The sequence below is a fragment of the Triturus cristatus genome, chromosome 4_2 (assembly GCF_964204655.1).
Source record: "Triturus cristatus chromosome 4_2, aTriCri1.1, whole genome shotgun sequence".
In the NCBI taxonomy this organism is placed as follows: domain Eukaryota; kingdom Metazoa; phylum Chordata; class Amphibia; order Caudata; family Salamandridae; genus Triturus; species Triturus cristatus.
The window spans coordinates 48,835,952-48,862,133 of NC_140586.1; the positions used below are offsets into that span (position 1 = coordinate 48,835,952).

The window sequence follows — 26,182 nt, forward strand, 5'->3', positions numbered from 1 at the left end:
TCGACAGGTTCTTCTTGAGGCAACTCCTCAGTTCGGATGGGGCAACTTTGGTCACAGGGGTCGATGACCCTCAAAGTACCCTTTGGTCCAGCAAAAGTCCAGGTACCACTGCATTGCTGATCATAATGAACTCACCGGTTTCCTTCTTTTGGCGATGGCTCTCCTGGGCAACTAAGCTCCAACAACTCTCCCGGTCCTGCAGACTAGGATGCAACTTTTGAGCATCAAGTCTTGGTCTATCAGATTGCCCTGCAACCAGGAGCGACCACTCTGATCTAGACTACCACCTTGTCCAGGCAGGCTTCTTCAGCATTTGTGGCCCTGTGTTGCAAACAGGAAGTCAAAAAACTGACTTTTGAGTCTCTGCTTCTGGCTAGGCTCAGGGGATGACTTCTCCATGAGCCGGACACAGAAGGCACAGTCCTCTCCTTCGATAATCCAAAGAGCAGCAGGTGAAGTGCAGATTTGGTGCAGCCTTTTCTCAACTGATTCAAGTGTCAGAAGGACTGTCCTTCAGTTCTCTACTCCAGTCAAGCAAGATTGGAGTTCTAGGTGCCGGGGTTGCCCCTTTTAGGCCCAGAAAGTGCGGTTAGGAGAGGTTGCAGTCACTAGTCAATGGGCTACCTGGATCCTTTCCACCTATTGAAAACATTGTGAAGTGTGAAGTGTGCCATCTAGCTATCCCACAGTGATCTATTCGGCTCACTACCAAGATGTTAGGCCCCTCTCGGCATGTGGAGCTTGGTAGCCCACCCTAGAGGCAGGGCTACAAGCCCATGGGAAAAATCGGCTTGGCAACTGTTTTCCCTCTCTGTCCCTGCTGCCAGCCTGTCTAAATAAACAATAGAGCAGCCCTTTTCACATGTGTGCACCACTTGCCCTTTCAGAGGAGGCTTCCTGCCAGAAGGAGGTAACACCTCCTCGAGTGGCAGGCCTCTATTAAACTCCCTAGGATTCATTCACACGTCTCCCCAGAAGGACAGTCTTTGTGTGCAATCATAAACAGGCACTGGAAACCTCGGACATCCAAAGTGGCAATTTACCAACGTTGCATTTTGCCCATCAGTGACATTAAATTCGAATTAACCTCTAAATCAGATTTAATGCATTGATTATTTTGATACCTTGAAGTCCCTACCTCAATAGTCCCAATCAGACGTTAGGAGGGCTGAATTGTCAGCCTGCACCTCGGTTCTTGTCAATGGGGCTATCAGCCTCACAGTAAAAATGAAAATGGCGAGTTTGTACTGTTAGAACATATACATTTTTTAATACTTTTTAATATTCTACACCCTGCCTCAGGATTCGATGCGACTTAGGTCTTGATAGGCCTTCTGTAGGAGCAAATTATTTACATTAACAAGGGAGGTTTGGGCTTTGTCATTGCTTTCAATAGCACAGTAGAGTTATAAGTGCAAACTGCTGCAACAGTTTGCAGTAAAAAACAAAACCGGGTTTTGGCTCAAATAGCTCAGCTGAACTGAGCCCAAAATACTAGAAAAACAGAACAAAAAGTTCAAGCTGAGGTTTACTCAACCGGATACCTTAATAGCTCCTAATAAGAAATGAAACATAAGAGGAGGGTTTTTTTCGCCCCGGAGTTGGCTGTACTATTCATGGGTCTATATGAAAATAATTTCATATACAACAACAACCCGTTTGTAGCAAACATATCCAACTACATGCGATATATCGACGATATTTTCCTAATTTGGACCGGCACACAGCAAACACTGAACGAGTTTATTGGGTGGCTCAACGGAAGGACAAATGACATCAAATTTAGTAGTGTTTCGTCAAATGAATCAATCACATTTCTGGACGTCAAGGTAGTGGCTTCGGATGGAGAGCTTGAAACAACACTTTTTCGCAAACAGACAGATCGGAATAAGGCACTACATTATACGAGCAACCATCCTCGCAGTCTGCGACAAAATCTACCTTATGGTCAGTTCTTGCGAATCCGCAGGAACTGTACCAAAAAAGAGGAATACTTCATGCATGCCAACAAATTAAGAGACCGCCTTCTTGAAAGGGGATATCCGAAGAGATTACTTAAACACTCTTTGAAGAGAGCTTGGTGGACACCAAGAGAGACATTGCTGGAGCAAAGAATTAGAAATAAGGGCAACAGACCAGTCTGTGTAACAACATTCTGCCCTAATAGTCACCAACTCCGGAAACTCATTCTAGGCAATTGGCATTTGATAAAGGACCTCCATGATGAATTTTCTACCCCTCCAATGTTTGCTTACAAAAAGGAGAAAAGTGTAGCAAACTACATAGTTCGTGCTGCCCTACCTAAAGAAGAACAGCGCACATTAAGGAGCATGCTCAATTTACCGCCAGTTGTTGGTCACCACAAATGTGGTACATGTATATGTTGTGAGCAGACCATGGAGGGCGATGTATTTTCTTTCAACAACATACACTGGAAGCATAACACATTTAGCAATTGCAAAACTAGGAATGTTGTCTATGCAATAATGTGTTCCTGCCCAAAGTTGTATATTGGGAAGACAACCCAGGAGGTTCGTCAACGTATCACCCAGCACAAATCCAGGATTAGACGACGAGTGGAGAATGCCCCATTAGTCTATCACTGGGTTAATAATACACACAGCGAGGACGATTTGAAATGGACGGTCCTGTCCAAGATTGAAAGAGACCCGCGAGGAGGAGACTTGGAAGGCCAATTAAGCCAACGTGAGGCATTATTAATCATGAAATTCAACACGGCGATCAATGGCCTTAATGAAGTGGCGGAGATATTCAGACCAATTTCTTAATCTGACAGACAACATCGTCTTGTTGTCACCACCGGTGCGTCTGTGGGCCCTGCTGTCCTTAAATATGAAACTACGTACGGCTTTTCTGTCAATTTTGTTTGACAGTCCATGGACATTGCCGAACATTTTGCAGCCCCTTTTTAGGATGCCTTCATCTGTTCGATATGTAATAACATGTATACATATTTTTTTCATTCATTTTTGAACACACAACTTTAGAAGTTTGAACCACATTGCCCAGCAGCCACCTGGCGGATGTTTTGAAAACCTACTGCTACCAGTTTAAGCATACTCCCATAAAGTATTTCGAGTCTTTTTCGAATTATGTCCCCGCCTTCTAAATCACACCCCTAGGGGTGCTAAGTTCGAACTACATATACCAGCAACCTCTATGTGTCTGGCAGTTTCAAATCATCACAAGTTCCCATGATGCAATGTGTTTTTCACTCATGGTTTTGACACGTTGAGAGACAGACGGACGAAAGGTGCACTCCCGGTAAGCTGGCGGGTATACTAAGAAATAAGACGGTTTAAAGGACGTGAGGTGGTGAGCTCTTTTGTCTCAGCAGGTTTACGATGACTTACACCGCTTTGTTTATCTTCAGATACCGGCGCGGGAAAATCATTCGGAATGCACAGATTTACTTTTCCAAGTAAGTGTTGCACTTCCTTAGGCTGGTTGAGGTTCAGGCCTTCAAAGCTTTTTGACGGCAATTTCGGGTTTTAAATGGTTGATGATGTTAATAATTGGAGCCCGTTTCTCCCTCGCTTTAGAAAATCCAACATCTAAACTAGTGGTAGCCGGAAAAGAGGACACGTTCCCCTGATCCAGTAAGTTGAGTTAGTATTTTAACCCAAGTATGTTGTGTGTCCTGTGCTATACGTTTTGTCCGTTTTTAGCTATGAAAGAAACTATAATGCAGTTGATTTCTTGTTTAGGTTCCTTTTTATTGGAAACAACTTGGATCGATTTCAGGCAGATAGATTCTGATATTCCAAGGTGGGTGATGTAAGGCCGTAATGGTGCTTCGTAGGTACTCTGACGTTAAAGTTTTATATCCTAAAACGTTTTTTATTATTCATTTCAGAAATTGGTTGGTCCTGAGGAGAACCCTATATTCAGTGGTTCGAAACGCGTCGACCAGTCTAGTCCTTGTTTTGCACCGCTTTTCAAGATATTTTTGTTTGCCTTGTGTATTTCAAAAGAATTTGATCAATTCATGGTGTTTAACGAAAAAACAAAAGGTTTTTTGAGATGGAAAATTGAGATGTAATCAATCTACAAAGTGAAAGAAAGGTCGCTACAAGGACCCAGTTCTTTACAGTGTTTGTTTGTTTTGGTGTATGCATGAGTATAATGGCCATGAGTGTTTGATGAGTGTTTGTATGATTGTTTGATTCACCGAGGGGAGCATTATTTATGTGTTGTTGTATCACAAGTTTTGTAGAGTTTGTATTTATGATCTGAGCGCAATGAAGCATTGTTTTCAGCGCTAAATCAATTTGGTTATGTGAAACTAATTAAAATTATTTCCGTCAAATAATAAGGAAATTCAAAAAAAACCCTCCTCTTATGTTTCATTTCTTATTAGGAGCTATTAAGGTATCCGGTTGAGTAAACCTCAGCTTGAACTTTTTGTTCTGTTTTTCTAGCAACAGTTTGCAGTGGCAGTCTGGGGAACATGTTTTACTTTGCCATACTTGTGGTGGCACAACTATTACTGCATCCGCGAGTAACACTAACTTACAGGCCCTAGGTGCTCCCAGTATCATATACTAGGGACTTAAAAGTAAGTTAAGCTATGCCAATTGAGTAGAAGCCAATCAACCATATATCTTTTTAAGGTTCAGAGCACATACACTGATTGCGGATAAGCAGGGTCAGGGCATTTCAGAGCCATTACACCAGTGCCTGGGAGGTAAAAAGGGGCAAAAAGAGATGTGAAACCAGCAAAATGACTGTTTCCTCAGAGAAGAGCTGGTGTAATGTAAGTGTGCAGCCGCAAGGTAGTGGGATCGTGTTCGATGGTTTCACTATAGGCTGTGACTATTCAAGATCTGGAGGTGGTCTTGGTTGAGGCCAAGCTGAAGCTGGCTTGGAGTCAGAAAGGACAAGAGATTGGGGGTCCTCCTCCAGTGCCAGTCAAAGAGGAACTGGCATGGTTTTTGGTGCCGTGCTGGAGGATAGTATAGAACCTGAGGTGGATTTCAAGAGGTCTAGACAGCACCAAGGATGAATCTAACCAAAATGTAGGGCACTGTGAGTCCTTGGGGCCTGTAGGTACATGAGGAAACAGGAAGCATACCAAATATAAGCAGCAAAGCCTCACAAAAGGCATCAACTTGCTGAGAGGTTACCAATGGGCCCAGGAACTCTGAGTGCATCATGACTAGTATTGGAATTGACTCCATGGTTAAGCAAGAGTGAGATTGAGAGGCCCGTTTAGACTTTGTGCTTTTTATTTGACGTACCCAGAGACTTCAACAGTGAGGCATATCAGCCTTGGGAACGACTACAGGAGCAGATCCACATTCTCAACTTCGACTTAGAGGGAGACCTGAGCAGAGTGCTTCACCACAGAGAGCTTTGACTCTCTATCTCGAATTGCATTGGGGTTCATATAGACAGTAGGTGCAGGTCTTGGGAGTCGTGAGATTAACCCAAACACCAAAGGTACACCTTGTGGTGATCGGTCATAGAAATCCGTTGGTGACAGTCCCTAAAAAGTTTACACCCTGTAGTCTTAGGGGGATGGCACAGTTCCTTGGACAATAGAAGAATTTTGAAGCAAAAATTATGGGAAAAAAATCTCTTCACGGAGTAAGGAAACAGTGAAGCTCTGTTTACCCATCTGAAGGCACAAAAATAAATAATGGACATCAGTGCACATGGGTGGTGCTTTTATCCGGCTCTGCTCCTCACTTCTAGAGTGGAATGGCATAAGCGCAGGGTTGCGCGGAGCTACCTGCCAGTACGCAGGAGAACAACTTTGAATTTTCAGGAACCAATCTGGCACCTGGGTATTTTCAGAAGGTGAGGAATCTGCAGTTAGAATTATCTATCAGAATTAAAGCCTTCGCTCTTTCAAACCAATCTGAATGTTCATCTTTTTGATATTCTTATACACTTGTATTAATAAAATATAATATGGAAAACAAATGCTACCATTAAGTGGGCACAGTGTTTTGCTTTACCTGGAGAATTTCTTCTGAAATCCAGTATATGAACAGGGAAGTTCTGAATTTATGACTATAAATATCCCCTGACCAATAAGCTACCTACCAACCAAAAAAGCAATCACTGTACATCTATTCAGGCAGAATGCTGCACACAAACCTTAATGCTAGCAAAGAGATTTAAACATACAAATAAGGCAGATTGAGGCCATACCTGCATCAGGAAAGAAATTGTTGGCCAGCTGCTGCTGCATCACCGCCTGCTGTGTTTTCATCCCTAGTTGCTGTGGCTGAACTCCTGCAATTTGCTTTGGACTCTGCTGAGGTGGAAGTGCTGACTGCACCATTTGTTGTCCAGCAATGACAGTTCCTTGTCCCTGGGCCACTGTCATGTGTGGTGTCACCACCTGACCAGCCTGGGAACCCGAAAGCCGCTGTTGGACCTGGCGTTGCTGGTTGAGTAAGTGGGGACTGGACACCATGCTGTGCTGCCTTCCCAATAATCCCAGCTGAATCTGCTGCTGTGCGCCCACAAGATTAGAGTACTGTCCATCTAGTGACTGCTGCATCGTGAGCATATGCTGACTAGGACCCGATGGGTGATCCATGTTAGCGTGAGGCTGAACCGCCTGCAGATGCTGGCTCCCACCAGGATGATGCGAAGATATCAATTGTTTCTTTTGCAGCTCCTTCTTCTCGTGTTCGAGAAGGTCTTCTATCAAAAGGGGCAGCTCGCTGGCTACCAGAGAACTTTCCATCTTGTCCAAGTCATCAGCTGAGGAATGGTGAGCATTAGACAAGCCCAGAGGCTCAGATGCTAACTCAAACTTCTCAAGTATGGAGCTGCTCTGGGTGGATAGGGAGTTCTGGGTTGGGACTGGACTGGCAGAAGTTAATGGACCGTTTTCAGAGCAGGGTGTTGATTCTCTTTGGTTTGAAAACTGTGCCAAGCTAACACTTGAGCTGCCCAAGCAGTTTGTAGTTCTATTCAAACCAGCTGTGCGACCTCCAGGTGATAAAAGGCGTTGATCTGCTTTTAGGGAATGAGACCCAACAGGGGATGCAATTTTATCTGCATTCGGCACCACCTCAGTCTTGATGATTGACATTTGAGGGTGGCTTGAAGGATAATCGCAGGACGACATCTTCAAGCAATTCTCCTCCAGTTTTGGTGTTATGTTAGCAGAGAATGCTTCCATCTTATTTTCAACAACTGCAGGTACCTTCAAACTACTCTCAAAGACTGGATCAGCTGCAGTAAGCGTAGACACTGAGGGACGTCCTATACTTTCCATCACTCTAGACTTCTGGTCCGTGTCCTCAGTTGGAACATTCTCCTTTTGCCTCTCCACTGGCAGGGCAGAGGTTAAGACGCTGGCATCAGAAGGCTCTTTTTTCAAGAGTGCCTCCTTCTCTGCTTTTTCATTGGCCGATTCCACCAGTCGAAGGTGTTCATTAAATATATCCTTTTTGTCTCCAGTGTCCAGTTCAGGATCTGTGTAAGCTAGGAGGTCAAACTCATCTCCATTCAAAAGATCATCAAGGTGAGGATCATTGGTCTCAAGATTGTCTAAGTTACCAAGATCATCATCGCCTTTGGCTACATCTGGGTCGAGTCCAAGGTTGGCTAAATCATCATCATCCTCAAGGTCTTTGTGGGTATCAAAATCATCCTCTAAATCTGGGTCAACAGTTTCTTCTGAGACCAACCTCCCGCTTTCTGGGCCCACTTGAGATTTAATGCTGACAGATGTAGTGTTATTAGGGGCAGAGCGAGAGCCCTCCTCTTCCTTTGAGTGCTCTGGCTCAATAGTGCAAGATGAAGACAGCACTGTACAAGGTGTGTGCCGTGAAGGCAGCTCAGCAGCACTATTTAACGTTGTTGTGATATTACTGTGTGCACGCTGAAGGTCCCCCATGTCCACATTCTGTGGGGAGGTGTTTACGGGAGTAGGCGCCTTCTGTGGCTGCATATGCAACTCCTGCATGGAAGTTGAGGGAGTCCGCAGGCTGTCAAGATGGTGAAGGTGCCGACGGCCAATTTCCTCACTGGCAAGAAAAAAACGAGGTCGTGGGGGAGGAGTCTGTTGGATAAAAGGAGGGCAGACAGCACCAGGCTTCCCTTTTTGGGTATTATGGCGTAGCTCAATGTAAGGAGCACCCATTGTACTTGGGGATATGGGGATTTGATCACCATTGCTAGATAGTGGGTGGCCTATGGAGCTGGAGGAGGCAGATCTGTTCATTTCAAGGCCAGGAGGATGCTGGAAGCGGCTCACCAAAGGAGGCTGCTGCGCCTGCCACAGCTGCTGCATGGGGGGTTGCTGTGGGGGTCCAGGAAACGCCGCTCGGGGGTAATATGCTTGGAGGCCTCCAGCAGTTTGTCTGGAATAGGAACAACATTGCACACATTAATAACCTATGCATCATATATTTCCATCACATCATGCTACCCATGTTCCTAATCCACATATCAGCTCAGACACCCTTTTGCCCACAGCTGTTCTTCGTCATTTATCTACCACAAACTTTGCTTTAAACATCCTTCCTTGCAATTTTCCACCACTGGCTTTTTTTTGTGCAAAGTATAACAAAATTAGTGAAACAAGAATGGGCAATGGCTGACTGGTGAACGGGAACACACAGACACCTACTGTGAAAAAGTGGCTCTGTATATACTGTTCCTTAATAGGTACAGGGTGTACAGAGTCCACAGTCCCCCAGGGTTTGACAGAGGCTAAAGTTAGATATAACCTTACTCTCAAAAGTGGTAGCTTGGTCGAGCAGTAAGGCAGTATCAGAGGACAGCGTAAAGCATTTGTTATACACACTCAGTCAGCAAATGGTCTCACACACTCAATAACTGAACTCTAGGCCAATGGTTTATATATAAAAAATATATGCTTGTTTTATTTTAGAACCAACACTTGGATTTAAAATATACTTTCTCAGCATGAGATGTTTCATATAAATACTTTTGCAATATGCAATAGACTTTTGTAAACAGTTACAAGTGGTTGCAGTAGGCAACTCTATTTTTAAACACAACAATGCATTGAGCTCAATGGTAAATTCAAGTTATTTGCAACAGATTACTTTTTAGATTACTTTTGGAATTCCAGGACTGGATCCTAGATTCATTCCTGGGTCAGTACTCAGAATCAAGTGATGAAAGTCGACTTAATTACTGTAATGATTTTTAAACAATATTTAGCTATTTTAAAAGTTGACACTTGGAAAATATTTCAAAGAAAACAGTCAATGATTCCCTATGGAAGAAAATTCAGGTTGCAGGTACAGTATGTTCTTGTTACTTTTGTAATCCAGTACTGGGTGCCTAGACTCAGTACTGGGACCTTTATCCAAAGCAGGTAAGCAATTACATTTTCAGATATACGATTTTTGAAGAATATTTAAAGATTGCAGAAATCGACACTTAGAAGAAATTTCACAGAAAAACAGTCAATGGTTTCCTATGGAAGAAAATTGGGTTAAGGGTAAGTACAGTTGTAAGTATTTTTCAGAGTCAGTGCTGGGCACCAAGATCCAGCACTGGGAGTTCACCTAAGAGCAGGTGAGTAATTTCGTTTTCGTTACTCGGCTGATTTTTGGTGAATATTTTAAGATTTGAAAAGTCCACACTTAGAAGAAATTTCAGGGAAAAGCAGTCAATGTTACCCTATGAGGAAAATAGAGTTATCGGTTTAAGGGTAAGTACTCGACTGGCAGAGTTGAGGTGCTGGGCATAGACTCAGGGGTCCCCCTGGGTCAGGTAGGTACAGTTGGTTCACCCTCAGCGACTCTAGGGCAGCCGGGTGCAGAGAGAGTTAGGCCCAAAGTTATCCTATGAGGGATAGGGGGGGCCTTGGTTGGTGGCTGCTGACTGGCAAGCCACGCGGCTGTGGTAGCTGGGCTCTTGGTCACTTACTCAGGGCAAGTGGGGAAGTAGGTAGGTGTAGAGTTTTCACTGCCAGGGCCACTCGGGCGGCTGGGTGCAGGGTGCTTTTGAGCCTTCGAGTGCTCAATTGGTTTCAATGGGAAATCTCTGGTATAGAAAAAGACTGCACGCTCGGGGATGAGGACTCTTCAGGTGCCACCACCAATTCGAGAGGTAAGTTGGGTAGTTGGAGGATAGGTAGGTACCCCGGGATTGGGCACAGGGGGCCGTGGGGCGCCGCGTGCAGGGGTGCCTTTTGGTGTCGGGAAATCTTACCCTCTGTTGATCGCGGTAGGTGGGGGCACCTTGTTCTGAGGCTGCAGGCTTCTTCAGGAGTGGCAAGAGAGGTCCTTGGGTGCCGGACTCGGGGTCACAGTCGCCGTGGGGTCGTCCTCGTGGTCTTTGTTTACTCCGGCACTGGCCAGGCTTGGCTGGTGCAGAGTGTGCTGGGTTCGCGGTTCCGGGCTGCTGCCAGGGATTATAGGTAGGTTTTGAGTAGAGCCTCTACTCATGGGAGTCCCAGGGGCTTGGAGCCAAAAGGTAGCCAGGTCCTCCGGGGTTTGTAAGGTTGCTGGCCACAAGAGATGCCGGGTTGGAGCAGGAGCGAGGGTCGACAGGCCGGTAGGGCTGGGGCCAAAGCAGTTGGTGTCTTCCTCTTTTTAGCAGCTGCAGGGCAGGTCTTCTTTCTTCTTGCTCTTCTCTGTAGTTTTGAATCTGGAATCTGGGGAAGGATGGTTCAGGGTGCCCCTAAATACTAGATTTAGGGGCGTTACAGGTAGGTGAAGGGCAGGGACCAATGGGTCCCTGTCCAGGGGTGGGTACACCCCCTATCCTGCCTCCCTCCTGTGGGAGGGGAGCAGTAGCCTAGTCCTGATAGGGTAGGGCTCCCCATCTTCAAGATGGCAAGAGCCCGGAGATGTGCTTCACCTCGCCTCCCCCACCTGAGGGGTGGGGTTGGCAGGCTGGCACATCCCCTGTCCTTATTTGGGGTTTCCGGCTAAAGCTTCCCGCCAGAGTGGGGGGTTGCAGTGGCCTGGGGAAGCTCACAGAGGCGGCATGCTTTTGAAGCTTCCCCCTGCCCATCCTGGGGGAGGAGATTTAGCACCTCGCCCAGGATGTGCATTGCTGCAGGCCCAGGAGAGCAGGGGCTCTCCTACTCAGGGGACCAGCAACATGTCTGCTGGGTGGCAGCCTAGGCAGCCTCAGAGCAGACGTGGATTGTAGGTTAGGTTTAAGGGGGCACCTCTAAGATGCCCTCTGGGGTGCTTGGTACATTAAATCCCACACTGGCATCAGTGTGGGTTTAATGTGCTGAGAAGATTGATACCAAACTTCTCAGTCTTTAGTGTTGCCATTATGGTGCTGTGGAGCTCGTGTTGGACGAGCTCTCAGCACCATGTACTCTTAAATGGCAGTACTGCACTTACAGTGCTCAGGAATGGACCTTGGCACTGTAGGGGCACAGGGCTCCTGCTCCTGTGTCCACACCATTGGCATAAGGCACCCAGCAAGAGGGGTGGCTGATGTATGCCATGGCAGTGTAGGTGATGGGCATGGCACACAGGGATGTGTGTCATGTCGACTTTGTTTTTGTCTTACGAGCGAGTGTGTGTGCGAGTGCGTGTGTGTGTGGCCTCTAAGGGTAGCACAAGGAGTGCTGCAGCCCTTAGAGGCCTTCCCTGGTCACAAGGCCCTGGGTACCTAGGGTACCATTTGCCAGGGGCTGACATGTGGCCAGGGTTTGCCAATTTAGGTTTGGTTTGTTTTAGGGAAGGAACATAGGCCCTGGGCACCTGATTGGCAGGAGTCCAGGGCACACTCAGTCAAAGTACATTCAGCAATTCAGCAAAAAGTGGGGGCATACCATGCCAGAAAGATGGCACTTTCTCACACTTAGATGCTGCACTTTGGTGTAGAGTCTCAAAAATCACAGAGGACTTGCTTTGACGAGTACCCAGCTTTAGCGGCCCTCTACTAAGAATGTCCTGAAAAGTGTAGATGTCGTCCACCGGAGAGACCCTCGACGGCGGACTGTCGGTCAAAGTAGCCGAGTAGTCTCCGTGGGACGTACGAGTGGAAGAAGAGGACGGAGTCGGGGATCTGAGCGCTCTCCTCCTGCTTCTTGATCTAGACCTCCTTCTGTGTGAGTGCACAGGGGTGCATCAGCGAGCTCTGGCTCTTGAAGGAGATCATTCTTTATCCACTGCTTGTATTAGACGAGCCAACTGAGATCTGTGCCGAGTGAAGCTTGGTGTCCCCCTGACACTGGACTGCTGGACGTCGAGATCACCACCTCCGGGGATCTGGACGTTGACCCTCAGTGAGAACTGTCGGTGCCTTAAGGTGACGATGATAGGCTCTCTGGAGGTGAGGCGTCTCTGGAAGGACGCCTTGACGTTGATCTGGAGCGTCTGTGCGCCTACTGTCATCTTAACCGAGACGTATGCCTCGACGTTGACCTTCTCTTAGAAGGTGGACTTGATCTTGCAGAACGTCCTCTAAACGTCGAACGTCTCCCCGACGCAGATGGAGTGCCATGTTTCGACGTTCTCTGCCCCCTCTCAGAAGACTGCTGCCTCGACGTCGAACAGCGTTGGGCTGCCGGCGACGGAGACTTCTGCCTCGACGCCGAAGATCCGTTTCTGATTCGACGTCGATGATGGAGTATGACGGATCGACGTTAAAGAGCCTTGTCCTGACTTCGATGGAGACTTCTGCTTCGACGCTGAAGGAGGTGTCCTGTGTCTCGACGGCGAAGATCGTTGGACTGATCTCGACGGAGACCTGTGCCTTGACGTCGATCGCCAATGATGAGGCAACGACGGAGTGATGTGCCTCGACGTCGATCGCCGATGAGGCGACGGAGTGATGTGCCTCGGCGTCGAACGCCCAGCCAGCGTCAACGGAGACCTGTCTCTCGACATTGAGCGTCGCCTGGTTGACATCAACGGAGGACCTGTTACCTTCGTCAACGATGATTTCGTTGTCGATTGATGATGCGCTGGCATCACCGAAGTCTTCGACGCAGATTTCTTCGTTGTCGGCAGCTTCGAAGTCGATCCCGACGGAGAACAGGTCGGGACTTTTCCTCTTGACGTCGACCGAGTTCTCTTCTTTTGCTGCCTCACAGGAGAACTACTTCTTTCAGAGAGGCCATAAAGTCGAATCCTCTCCCTGGCCTTGATGGTCCTTCTCGACAACTTCTTACAATGATGGCAGTTGTTAGAAGAGTGAGACTCAGGGTGGCGGAGAATACACACAGGGTGTGTATCTGTTCTGGCCTTTTTGCCACAGGAAGGGCAAGGATCGAATAAAGAAGGCATTTCTTAAAGAAAATAAACCTATTCTGGAACACAAAAAAGGTGTTACTTGCACTCTAAGACCAAAAGACGTTGAGTGAAAGCAGAAAAACTAGATATCTATAAGATATTTTTGACAAAGTCAAAAAAAGGAAGAGCTGAAAATCCAGGGTCTGGACTGAAGGAGCCGTAAAGAACAACTGACCTAACTGTCACCCCTGAGGCATGATGGGAAGCTAGGGGTCATGGCTGCCTTAAAGGCATGGTGCCAGTTTTGGTTGAAAATGCTTTAATTTTCTATGCTATTGGTTTACAATGCAGCCTGTAGGCTAACAATGTCTACTTTATTTGCAGTTTACTATTTATGAGTACTTTGCTCATTAAAAAACAGAGTTCAAGAGCTACTTGCCCTCTTGTGTTTTTATATATATATTGGCAAATAAAGTCTGTGTGTAATTACATTGTCTAGCCTCCTATTGGGAGCTGCATTGGTATGAGAAAAAAAATTATATATATATATATATATATTACCAAATTCCTCTCCAAGGAGAAATCAGGGTCGCACTCCAGTTTGCTCGGTTTATAGCGGTGTTTATTGCATTTCAATGTTCCATCAGCAATCGTGCCAGATACACAAGTCTCCAAACCAGACTTGTGTATCTGGCACGATTGCTGATGGACCCTGATTTCTCCTTGGAGAGGAATTTGGTAATTATTAGCGGTTCAGGTTCGAACCGCGAGGACCACGCACCTTTATGCAGCGCCGCCCTTCCGGTTTTCGAACCATTTCCGAGAAAATATATATATATATATATTCACTGAAAAAACCATAGGTTTCACACATGTTATAGTTAGCTGGACATTTCACTCGACAAAACCATTGAAATTCCCCCGTTATAGTTAGTGCAGGCAACTATAACTCACGCGACCTCAATCCTCTGCTGATGCTAATACTGTATTTAGACACTTATTTGCCCATGTCTTCTTCCATTAAATTTTAGCTATACATATATTGCAAATATTTTTTTTTCATAAAGACACACGTCATCAGCAGAGGATTGCGGTCGCGTGAGTTATAGTTGCCTGCACTAACTATAACGGGGGAATTTCAATGGTTTTTTACGAGTGAAATGTCCAGCTAACTAGAACATGTGTGAAACCTATGGTTTTTTCAGTGAATTTGCAAGGTTTTTTAAATGCTAATTCCTAACTATAACGTGTGTGAAACCTATGGTTTTTTCAGTGAATTTGTACGTTTTTTTAAATTCTAAGTTACTTTACGCCGTTGGTGGCGTGCGCGCCCACTTCACGCAGTTCGTTCCGTGCGCGCACGGTGCGCTTCGTGCACCGTGAGCACGCGGTGCGCTTCGCGCACCGCGCGCCCACTTTACGCAGTTAGTGCCGTGGGCCATGCCGTGGGCCATGTACGCACGATGCGCTTCGCGCATCGTCCACACACGGAGGACATATTAGGCGCTTTGTTGTGAAAGGTTATCTATTAAATGATCAAATTATATATATGCCAGGAACAAAAGGTGTCCTTCGGGAACCTTTTGCACACGGGGTGTGGAAAATGTGGATAATTTTTTTTTTTTTTTACCGTACGCGTACGGTAAGCGCAATCGGCGTTTTTTAAAAAAAAATTTAAAATGAATTTTTGGCTTGGGGGTTCTTTTGGGACACCCTAACCATGGATAGGTGGTTAGGAGCTGTCTAGCCTGCCCCTTTTCATGTTATCCAACTTTGTTTTTCCTCCCCCCCTCAGAGTGCGAGAGAGAAAATGGCGGCCGACACTTCCTGGTTTCGACCGATTCGAATGTTTACTAAGATCTAACAGCCAATCAGAATCGCGCTCGCGCACGGCACCGTACGCGTACGGTAAGCTTAGCGTAAGCGCACGGTAAGCTGCCACAGATCTATATATTGATTTAAATGCTATTTTCTCAGGAACTACTGAACAGATTTACACCAGACCTACAAAAGGCACTTCCTTGACCTGTAGACTACCTCTCTGCCAAATTTCAAGTAACTCTGTTCAGCCGTTCGGGCTGTAGCTGTGTCTAAAGGTCCTATGGAAAAATGCATGGGGAAAACGCGTTTTGGGACCCCCCTTTTTTCTCAGCCCCCGCTTGACGAATCCCCCCGAGACTTTCAGGGTAGGAGCGGAGCGTAGCGCCCCATTAGTTTTGGAAATTTCGCGAGGATTCGTCGACCGGCGCCAAAGTTATTCAAAATAGAATGTTGCGGTTTTCCTATGGAAACAGGGTCCTAACTATACTACCTACTGGCGACTGCCAGTAGGTAATATATATATATATATATATATATATATATATATATATATATATATATATATATATATATATATATATATATATTGGCTCCAACTGCACCTCAAACCAGCGCACTCTCGGACGGGTGCTTTGTAACGCGGAGGTGCATCCGCGTTTGAAATGCTCGCTCACTCCTTTCTCCCTTCTGGCATAAGGAAAGCACTCACAGGGGTTTTCTTTCGAGTTTTTTTTATTTCAATTCATCCGCTTTGAAACAGGACGCGTTTCGGCTGACGCCTTAGTCTAATGTTTTAAAGTTTCGCGCCGAATAGCGGCTGACATTTAAAAATACGTCAATGGTCACATGATGCATTTTACCATGGAAATCAAAGAGAGACCACTAAACTCTCATATTCAGGCGCCATATTAGAGTGTATAATCTCCCATCAGGCCCGATATGTAAAAACAAACATTGCTGAGTTATCTTCAACAAAGAGTATGTAACTAACAAAAAAACGTGTAAATCACATTGTTTGCAGATAAAGTTAAAAAATATTACATACAATTCACGATTTTTGTTTGTCCGGATCAAATCAATCACTATATATATATATATATATATATATATATATATATCGAATCCTCCTTCCGAAGTACCAGCCGGTACTACCAAAAGACACGGACACTCTGTTGCTGGTTCAAATTCTCATGCTCGATTTATTTGTTCAACAAAATTCTGGTTCAGACGCGTTTCGACCGACACAGCGGTCTTGATCACATGATTAGCATCTACTGAACGTGGCTTTTTAAAGGAGCCTCGCCCTCAGTTACGTATAGACATAGACAAAATACCATCAATTGGCTGTGTATATCGGTTTTACAATCATACAAGGATCATATTCCACATACAAGATAAATATACATAGAAATCTAATAAATTGAAAAATAAAGCATAAATTAGCTTGATGGTTGATTCCAGTCCAAAATAAAAAAAAAATATATATATTTTTTTTCCCTCATTGACATTTTTCAAAACACAAATTATCATTCATATTGCACGTCGCTGCTATCCGGGTAAAGTGCCTGCACTGCATTAAATTACAGCCTTTATAATGGGTGGTAGTGAATCACGAGCGAACTCTCCTCACCCATTGTGTGCAAATAATGCCTATCATGTGCAAGTATAGCAAAAAATCAGTTTGTCTGTACAAATATATATATATATAGATAGATAGATATATAGATATATGTATATGATTTCAAAATATAAATTAATATTCAGTGCTTATGACTATTGATGAGGATCCCTTGGAAGAGAAATGGCCTTGTTCTGCAGCCAGCGACCTCCAGAACCCTGGGAGGATTGACTGACTGCCTTCAACAGAGACCAGATCCCCTGTAAATAGCTGCTCTGTTCAAAAGAAACTCCCAAAACAGACAGCCTGCGGAGGACAAAGAAACCAGACATCTGGAACGACTGCACTCGTCACCAACGGCCCGAGTTCAAGTCGCCCACCGGTCCCAGCGAGGTCCCCTAGCGCTCCATAGACCGAGTCCACCGTGGGTTGACCCCTCCAGGACACCCAGACGTCACCTGCAGCCTCTGCATAGAGACACCTCCCGAACAGCAAGTGGCCCGGTAAGGTGAAATCTGACAACAAAAGACACCCCTCATCCAGCTGCCTTAGAGAAGAGAACCCAAGTTGCACTTACGTCCCAAGCCCCCCAACTTACCTGCTCAGCTGTTGGTTTCTCCCGGAAGTCTTCCTGGACCGAGCCTGGAGCCAAAATCCAAAACCGGCAACTCCCATTGAAAACAGGGCACACAATGCCAAAACAGCACCCTGCACCCAGCCGCCGCTGCGGATGTACTGTGGATGCTAACTGACCCCCCCCCCCTTTGCCCTGAGCCTAACACCAAAGGCTTTGCTCTCACAACCTTGTCGCCTGCTCATGAGCAGTCTCCAACTGGAGGCCCCCGATTCCCCATTGGTTAACATTGGGCCTCAGCACTCTGCACGGGTGCTCTAGTGCCGCTGAGGGTGCTTTGAGAGTGCGTCCTTGACCCTGTGTGAACCCTGTTTCTAATCCCTGAACACCAACTCCTACAAACTTCTACTTACTTTTAAACCGATAACACAATTTCCTTCCATAGGATTGCATTGACTGCTTTCTTGAAAATTGTTCCATGTGTGGAGTTGGTCTTGTATGAAACTTTGAAAAACTGCAAATAACTAAAAACTGCTCTACTTAGCTTTTCTCTAGGAAATGCCCCAGTGTGATATCTAGGCATATCACACTGAGTAGAAAAAGTAATCCATAAAGTAATCTGTAAATTGGCCAGTTTACAGGCATTAGAGACAAGTGAGTCTAGTGGTAACTGCCTCCTAATAAAGACTTTATCAGACGGAGCAGGCTTCTACTTTGTCCATTCTGGGAGTGAAATACGAGCAAGAAAAGGGTCTTTGAATATATCATCGGCATGTCTCATCATGCTTTTGAGCATAGGGAGAGTCTGACTGGATCTGTGTGTACTACTTAAAAGTTTCAAACACGAGATCTTCTAGGGATTCTTTGTATAATTGTACCCCATCATATTCTGCAGCTCTAGCAAGTAATTCTAAATACCCTACATTGTTATCAGTAGGGGGAAGGCTTTTTAGGATAAAGGTCTGAGTCATTATCTGTAGGTGAATCAGTATTGTAGTCTTTCCAGGGAGCATTTTTCGGTTTCGGCACCGAGGACTATGGTGCCGGGGTGGAATGACCATTTGGCGCATAAGGTTTGGGTTCCAAAGCCGTTTTTAGTTTTGGCTTCTGGGGTTTTGGCTCCGAACCCAAGGGTTTTGCTCGGTGCCTTACTTTGGCTGACTCGATCCAGAGCCTGATGGCTTACAATGTGTTTCAGTGCCCAGCCGGGAGGCGAGGCGTCAGAAACATCTTGCCGGTGCGGACCGTGGCCCGAAGGCGGAGGTGGAACCTAAGCCTTTTGATTGGTCTGAGTTGGATTTCGGGGCAAGGGGTGTTCGGTACCCATGGTACGTTGACCTTGCAGTATGTTATCTTCCATCTCTGAGTCTGATTCCGGAATCGATATAGGCCCTTCCTGCTCCTCTTCGGCCCCTTGTGCATCGAATTCTTCTTGTTTGGATCCTTCACCGAAGATATCCAGCGTGTATTCGATGTTAAGGCTTTGCATTTCACAGCATCATGCCAGACGATCGCAGAACGTTTTCTTCGATCGAAAAGATCTGCACGTCTCGCAGTCTTGCTCGTTATGTTCCAGAGATAAGCACAAGTTACACACTTCGCACGAATCGGGAAGCAGATACTTCACATGGCACCAAGGACAGAATTTGAATGGAGTTCGTTCCATCGACTGCGAGGTGGACCGGCGTGGTTAGGCCCGACGGCCTTCCATGAGTCATCCGATCGAAATAGAAATTTTCTTCGACCGATACGATACACAGAGAAATGGGATACGCGTACGAAACAATACGAACGCAGGTATAGTGAACTGCGCACTGAGGGGAACCTGAAAAACGTTTGCGCAGCAATACACGTCCGATGGCAGAAAAAAAACAATCTAACAATGAAGTCGATGATCATGCGCACTATCACTGAAAGGAGGAGTCACCTAACCTTGGGACTGGAAAGACGTCTTTGCAGAAAAAACAACTTGCAAACATCCAGACTTAACACTTGATAGCAGGAGTATGAAATGCATGTGATCTACATCTAACATGTCTCCAACATAGTATCTTCTTCATTTTGCTTTTTGGGTGGCCTTCGGTCTAAAGAAGAAGGGTTTAGAAGCATGTTTAGGTCTAATTTAATTATTTTATAAACTGTAGAGAATCGGGAAATATCAAAATCATATTTGCTATTTTGGCTACGTTGGATTCTTTCACAGATAGGTAAAATGGCTGGTTTCATAAAAATCCATGTGGTGACCATTTACTGAACCTTTGCTTAGTGATGATGCCAAAGGCAACAAATGTGAAGATCTTCGGTTGCATTTGATAGGGATGTGAAAAAAGTACTCTACTGCGTTCTTAGATTTTTACAGGAAAACATGACTGCTGTAGTGGACATAATCAAAAAACTAGAATCTGAAAACACCTTTGTCTACCAAGTTTTCAGCGTAATTGGTTTAGATGTGAAAAATTTTCTTGACAGTAGGCTGGGCAACACTTTTAGGGACTTTAGCACTACAACGTTTCAGGTCAAAAATCTTTCCAATTGGTAAGCAAAGAAATGTTGAGGAACAATTAAGAAAATTTTATTTTACAATGCATGAAAAATGGCTTGCAATGATGCATAGTAATGTCCCTTCTCTAACCATGGCATTTAAAGACAATGAAGTCTCATTATGACACTCTGCAAAAGTTCTAGATCATTTCAGTAAAGGGAACTTTTCTACAGAATTTGAAAAGTACTGCTTCCTTTTTCATCGCTTCAATAACTGAGGGCATATGCGCCTAGTTAAGCTCATATGTTGCAGAACCTGTCCCAGAGTATCACTATCTTCAGGTGCACTGGTATTGGCATAGAAAGCTATGTCAGTGGCCAGAGAAAGCAAAGTGTGTACTGGCTGTTTTGGCGTTGCCCGTTTCAAGTGCCAATGTTGAGGGCCTTTTCACAGATAAAATTTACATGGGAAGAAAAGAGCGAGCATGCATGACCAAAGACTCACTGAAGAACTATTGTATGGTGTACTACAGTAAGTTTGATTTGTAAAAATGTATTTGGAGCTCATATACACTGTACGTACACTGTCTATATACCATGCACTATTTGTGCGGAAAGCAAGCAATAATAAAAGTAAAATGTTGCATAAACGCTGAAATCCAAGTTTCAGTGTTTAATTATTATTATTATTACTTAACATCTCTAGAGCGCGTATCTACCCAGAGGTATCCCAGCGCCGGCGGAATAGAAGTAAAATGGAGAGAGGGTCTACAGACTGTTTTGAAATAGCCACGTTTTCAGATGTTTAATGGTGCAAACATCTGTAACCCCTTATAACCATGCTTTTTTTAAGGTATTGAAACAACTGGAAAACACTGAAAACCCCACAAGAATTTACCAAAAATGTAAACTGAAAACAGAAAAGTCTCCTAATCGTTTTGAAAAGAGTGATAGAGTTGAGATGGAAACAACACCAATGGTATTAGAAAGTACCCTAATGACCATGTCGACCAGAGCAGGGAAGCACACGACCAAACCCAATGGTGGGAAAAAAACAATCTAACAACGGAGTCGGGGACCATGCGCATTACAAACAAGGGGAGTTACTGCACCTAATGACTCAAAAGACATCTTCGAAGAAAAACAACTTGTGTACTTCCGAGCTCAACACAAGATGGCGGACTTATGCTAAGCATGTGTATCTACAAACACACATGCCATCAAACAAACAGGTTACTTACTGCTGGCTCTGTATATACTATATCAAAGTAAGTATAGTGTGCACAGAGTCGAGTGAACCCCAAAGGGAGGCAGAGAAAAAAGAGGATACTACCTTACTCTTTATTTGTGATAGTGTGGGCGAGCAGCAAGGCTTTATCAGATAGTTTTAAGCATTTATTGTATACACTCAGGCCCAAAATAATGTCACACACTCAAAGACCGAACTCAGACCAATGTTTGTGAGAAAGTGCCATCTTTCTTGCATGGTATGTCCCCACTTTTTGCTGAATTGCTGAATGTACTTTGACTGAGTGTGCCCTGGACTCCTGCCAATCAGGTGCCCAGGGCCTATGTTCCTTCCCTAAAACACACAAAACCCAAATTGGCAAACCCTGGCCACATGTCAGCCCCTGGTAAATGGTACCCTAGGTACCCAGGGCCTTGTGACCAGGGAAGGCCTCTAAGGGCTGCAGCACTCATTGTGCCACCCTTAGAGGCCCTGTACCCTTACACACACACACACACACACACTGCCTTTGCAGGCTGAGTGTCTGGGTGCAATACATAACAAAGTTGACATGACACACATCCCTGTGTGCCATGCTCATCACCTACACTGCTATGGCATACATCAGCCACCCCTCTAGCTGGGTGCCTTATGCCAATGGTGTGGGCACAGGAGCAGGAGCCCTGTGCCCCTACAGTACCCAGGTCCATTCCTGAGCACTGTAAGTGCAGTGCTGTCATTTAAGAGTACATGGTGCTGAGAGCTCGTCAAACACGAACTCCACAGCACCATAATGGCAACACTAAAGGTTTGGTATCAAACTTCTCAGCACATTAAACCCACACTGATGCCAGTGTGGGATTTAATGTACCAAGCACCCCAGAGGGCATCTTAGAGATGCCCCCTTAAACCTAACCTACAATCCACGTCTGCTCTGTGGCTGCCACACAGCAGACATGTTGCTGGACCCCTGGGTGGGAGAACCCCTGCTCTCCTGGGCCTGCAACAATACACATCCTGGGCGAGGTGCTAAATCTCCTCCCCCAGGATGGGCAGGGGGAAGCTTCAAAGGCATGCCGCCTCTGTGAGCTTCCCCAGGCCACTGCAACCCCCCACTCTGGCAGAAAGCTTTGGCCGGAAACCCCAAATAAGGACAGGGGATGTGCCAGCCTGCCAACCCCACCCCTCAGGTGCGGGAGGCGAGGAGAAGCACATCTCCGGGCTCTCGCCATCTTGAAGATGGGAATCCCTACCTTATCAGGACTAGGCTACTGCCCCCCTCCCACAGGAGAGAGGCAGGATAGGGGGTGTACCCACCCCAGGACAGGGACCCATTGGTCCCTGCCCTTCACCTACCTGTAACGCCCCATAATCTAGTATTTAGGGGCACCCTGAACCTTCCTTCCCCAGATTCCACATTCCAAAATACAAAGAAGAGCAAAAAGAAAGAAGACCTGCCCTGCAGCTGCTAAGAAGAGGAAGACACCAACTGATTTGGCCCCAGCTCTACTGGCCTGTCGACCCTCGAACCAGCTCCTGCTCCAACCCGGCATCTCTTGTGGCCAGCAACCTCACAAACCCCGGAGGACCTGGCTACCTTTTGGCTCTAAGCCCCTGGAACTCCCATGAGTAGAGGCTCTACTCAAAACTTACCTCTAATCCCTGGCAGCAGCCCGGAACCGCTAACCCAGCACACTCTGCACCAGCCAAGCCTGGCCAGTGCCGGAGTGAATAAAGACCATGAGGACGACCCCACGGCGACTGTGACCCCGAGTCCGGCACCCAAGGACCTCCCTCGACACTCCTGAAGAAGCCTGCAGCCTCAGAACAAGGTGCCCCCCAACCGCGATCAACAGAGGGTAAGATTTCCCAACACCAAAAGGCACCCCTGCACGCGGCGCCCCGTGGGCCCCTGTGCCCAATCCCGGGGTACCTACCTATCCTCCAACTACCCAACTTACCTCTCGAAGTGGTGGTGGCACCTGAAGAATCCTTGTCCCCGAGCTTGCAGTCTTTTTCTAAACCGGAGATTTCCCATTGAAATCAATTGAGCGCCCGAAGGCTCAAAAGCACCCTGCACCCAGCCGCCCGAGTTGCCCTGGCAGTGCAACCTCTACACCTACCTACTTCCCCACTTGCCCTGAGTAAGTGACCAGGAGCCCAGCTCCCACAGCCGCGTGGCTTGCTAGTCAGCACCCACCAACCAAGGCCCCCCTATCCCTCATAGGATAACATTGGGCCGAACTCTCTCTGCAGCCGGCTGCCCTAGAGTCGCTGAAGGTGAACCAACTGTACCTACCTGACCCTGGGAGACCCCCGAGTCTATGCCCAGAACCTTAAATCTGCTAGTCGAATACTTACCTTTAAACTGATATTTTCTCCATAGGGTAACATTGACTGGCTTTTCCTGAAATTTCTTCTAAGTGTGGACTTCTCAAAACTTAAAATATTCACCCAAAATCAGCCGAGAAACGAAAATACTCACCTGCTCTTAGGTGAGCTCCCAGTGCTGGATCTTGGTACCCAGCACGGATTCTGAAAAATACTTACAACTGTACTTACCGGTAACCCAATTTTCTCCCATAGGAAATCATTGACTGTTTTTCTGTGAAATTTCTTCTGTCAATTTCTGCAAACTTTAAATGTTCTTTAAAAACCGTATAATATCTGAAAACGGAATTGCTTACCTGTTTTGGATAAAGGTCCCAGTACTGAGTCTAGACACCCAGTACTGGATTACAAAAGTAAGGAGAACGAATATGCTACTTACCAGTATGCATCTGTTCTTGGCATGTAGGGCTGCTGACATTCATATCTGTGCATAGATCGCCGCCTAGTGTTGGGTCCGGATGATTGCATATTGTTGTCCTGGAAGAGTCTTCGAAGTATCACGAGATAGGTGGCTCCTCCCCTGGACTACAGTGCGCTTGGGCATCCCCTCCATCCTTAGATTGTTTTTCGCCATTGTGGCATAAATGGAGTGTAATATAGTGAATGATGACCATGCTAACTAGTAATTACTGAATGCTACAGGCGCCGGGGAGGAGGGTGGGCGATATGAATGTCAGCAGCCCTGCATGCCAAGAACAGATGCATACTGGTAAGTAGCATATTCGGTTCGAGGCATGTGGGCTGCTGAATTCATATCTGTGCATAGATTATATAGCAGTCCCTCCATTTAGCGGCGGCTGTCCGTGCCAGCTGCAGCAGTCTGAAAAAGAGTTTTGAGAACAGCCTTCCCTACAGCTGCCTGCTGTCTTGAGTGTACATCTACACAGTAGTGTTTTGTAAATGTATGTATAGTGGACCATGTGGCTGCTCTACATATCTCCTGTAAAGGAATATTCCCTAGGAAAGCCATGGAGGCCCCTAACTTTCGTGTGGAGTGGGCTCTTGGAGGAATCGTTAGTGTGCGCTTAGCTTTTTCATAGCAAATCAGTATACACTTAACGATCCACCTAGCTATTGCTGCTTTGGAAATGGGGTTGCCTTTGTGCTGTGGAGAAAAGGCAACAAACAGTTGTTTTGTCTTCCTGAAAGTCTGTGTTCTGTTAATATAGTACATGAGAGCTCTCTTGACATCAAGTGTGTGGAGCATTCTCTCTGCTACATTCTCAGGATTAGGATAAAACACCGGTAGTTCTATGGATTGGTTCATATGGAACTGCGATATCACCTTGAGCATGAATGTAGGGTTGGTGCGTAGTACGACCCTGTTTGCATGAACCTGTATAAATGGCTCTTGAATGGTTAGTGCCTGGAGTTCACCAACTCTTCTTAGTGAAGTAATGGCTACTAGGAAAGCTACTTTCCAGGTTAGAAATTGAATCTCACAGGAGTGTAGAGGTTCAAAAGGTGGTCCCATGAGTCTGGTGAGGACCACATTTAGGTTCCAGACTGGTGAAGGTGGGTGTGTAGGAGGAATCACTCGTTTGAGTCCCTCCAAGAAGGCTTTGATGGCAGGCACTCTGAACAGTGAGAGGTGCTGCCTGTTCTGAAGGTAAGCTGCCAGTGCGGTTAAATGTATACGGATGGAATTGTATGCTAGATTGCATCTGTATAAGTGTAATAGATAACAGATAATGTTCTGAGTTGAGGTATCCAGCGGATTGATGTCATTATTTTTACAATAAATGACAAATCTTTTCCACTTAGCCACATAGCATGCTCTGGTCGTGGGTCTCCTTGCCTCCTTGATGATATTCATACATTCTGGAGGCAAGTTTAGGTAGCCAAATTCTAAGATCTCAGGAGCCAGATCGCTAGGTTTAGCTGTTGCGGATCTGGGTGCTGAATCTCGCCATGGCTCTGCGTTAAAAGCCTGGGTATTAGCCGCAGTCTTTGATGCGGTACCACGGAGAGTTCTAGAAACGTGGTGTACCATGGCTGGCATGCCCAGGTTGGAGCAACCAGGATGAGAGTCATCGAGTGTTGCCTTAGTTTGCGTGCCACTAGCGGTATTAATGGTGCTGGGGGAAAAGCGTACGCAAATCTGCCTGACCAGTTCATCCATATCGCATTGCCCTGCGACTGTGGATGTGGGAACCTGGCGGCAAAGCTTTGGCATTTTGCGTTATCCCTTGTGGCGAATAGGTCTATCTCTGGATGACCCCACTGCTGGAAGTACGGTTGGAGTACTGATGGATGTATCTCCCATTCGTGCATCTGGTGGCTGTGTCTAGTGAGCAGATCCGCCATTTGGTTGTCCTTGCCCGGGAGGTTTTCCGCCATGAGGAAGATGTTTCTCTGAATGGCCCACTTCCACATGCTCTGAGCCAGATGAGACAACTGTGGAGAGTGTGTTCCTCCCTGCTTCTGTATGTAGTACATGGCAGTCATGTTGTCCGTCCGGATCAACACGACTTTGTTGCACAAGTGTACTTTGAATGCCTTCATTGCTAGGAAGATTGCCATCAGTTCCAGTAGGTTGATGTGCATCCCCCTCTGCTGTGTCGTCCATAGTCCCCTGCACTGTGTAATTGAGTACATGAGCTCCCCATCTGTGAGAAGTTGGCCTGATGTATGATGTCACTAGTTCTAGTGTACACCTTATATCAGTCCAAATACCCTTATGGTGATTGGTTGTAAAGTCAACCTTATAGACCAGCTATCCTAGTGGTAGCATGGACAAGAGCAGTCTTAGGCTAAACTCTGAATGGCATGTGAAGCCAGCTGTGATACCATATATAATCCCTTGAATACCAAATGAAAGGACACCACAACAGATATATATATATAAAATAAAGTGTATTTATTCTAGTCAAACCCTCAGCACTCTTTATGAGATT

The 26,182-nt window shown here is 46.0% G+C and overlaps 1 protein-coding gene across 7 annotated transcripts in view; it reads right to left on the minus strand.

Moving 5' to 3' along the window:
• KMT2D (lysine methyltransferase 2D) overlaps positions 1–26,182 on the minus strand; it is a 1,389,531-nt gene that overhangs the window by 405,026 nt on the left and 958,323 nt on the right. For all 7 annotated transcript variants that reach the window (XM_085600422.1, XM_085600421.1, XM_085600420.1 and 4 more), the window contains one exon: positions 6,181–8,351. In XM_085600422.1, coding sequence (XP_085456548.1) covers positions 6,181–8,351 — 2,171 coding nt within the window. The remainder of the gene's footprint in view (positions 1–6,180; positions 8,352–26,182) is intronic.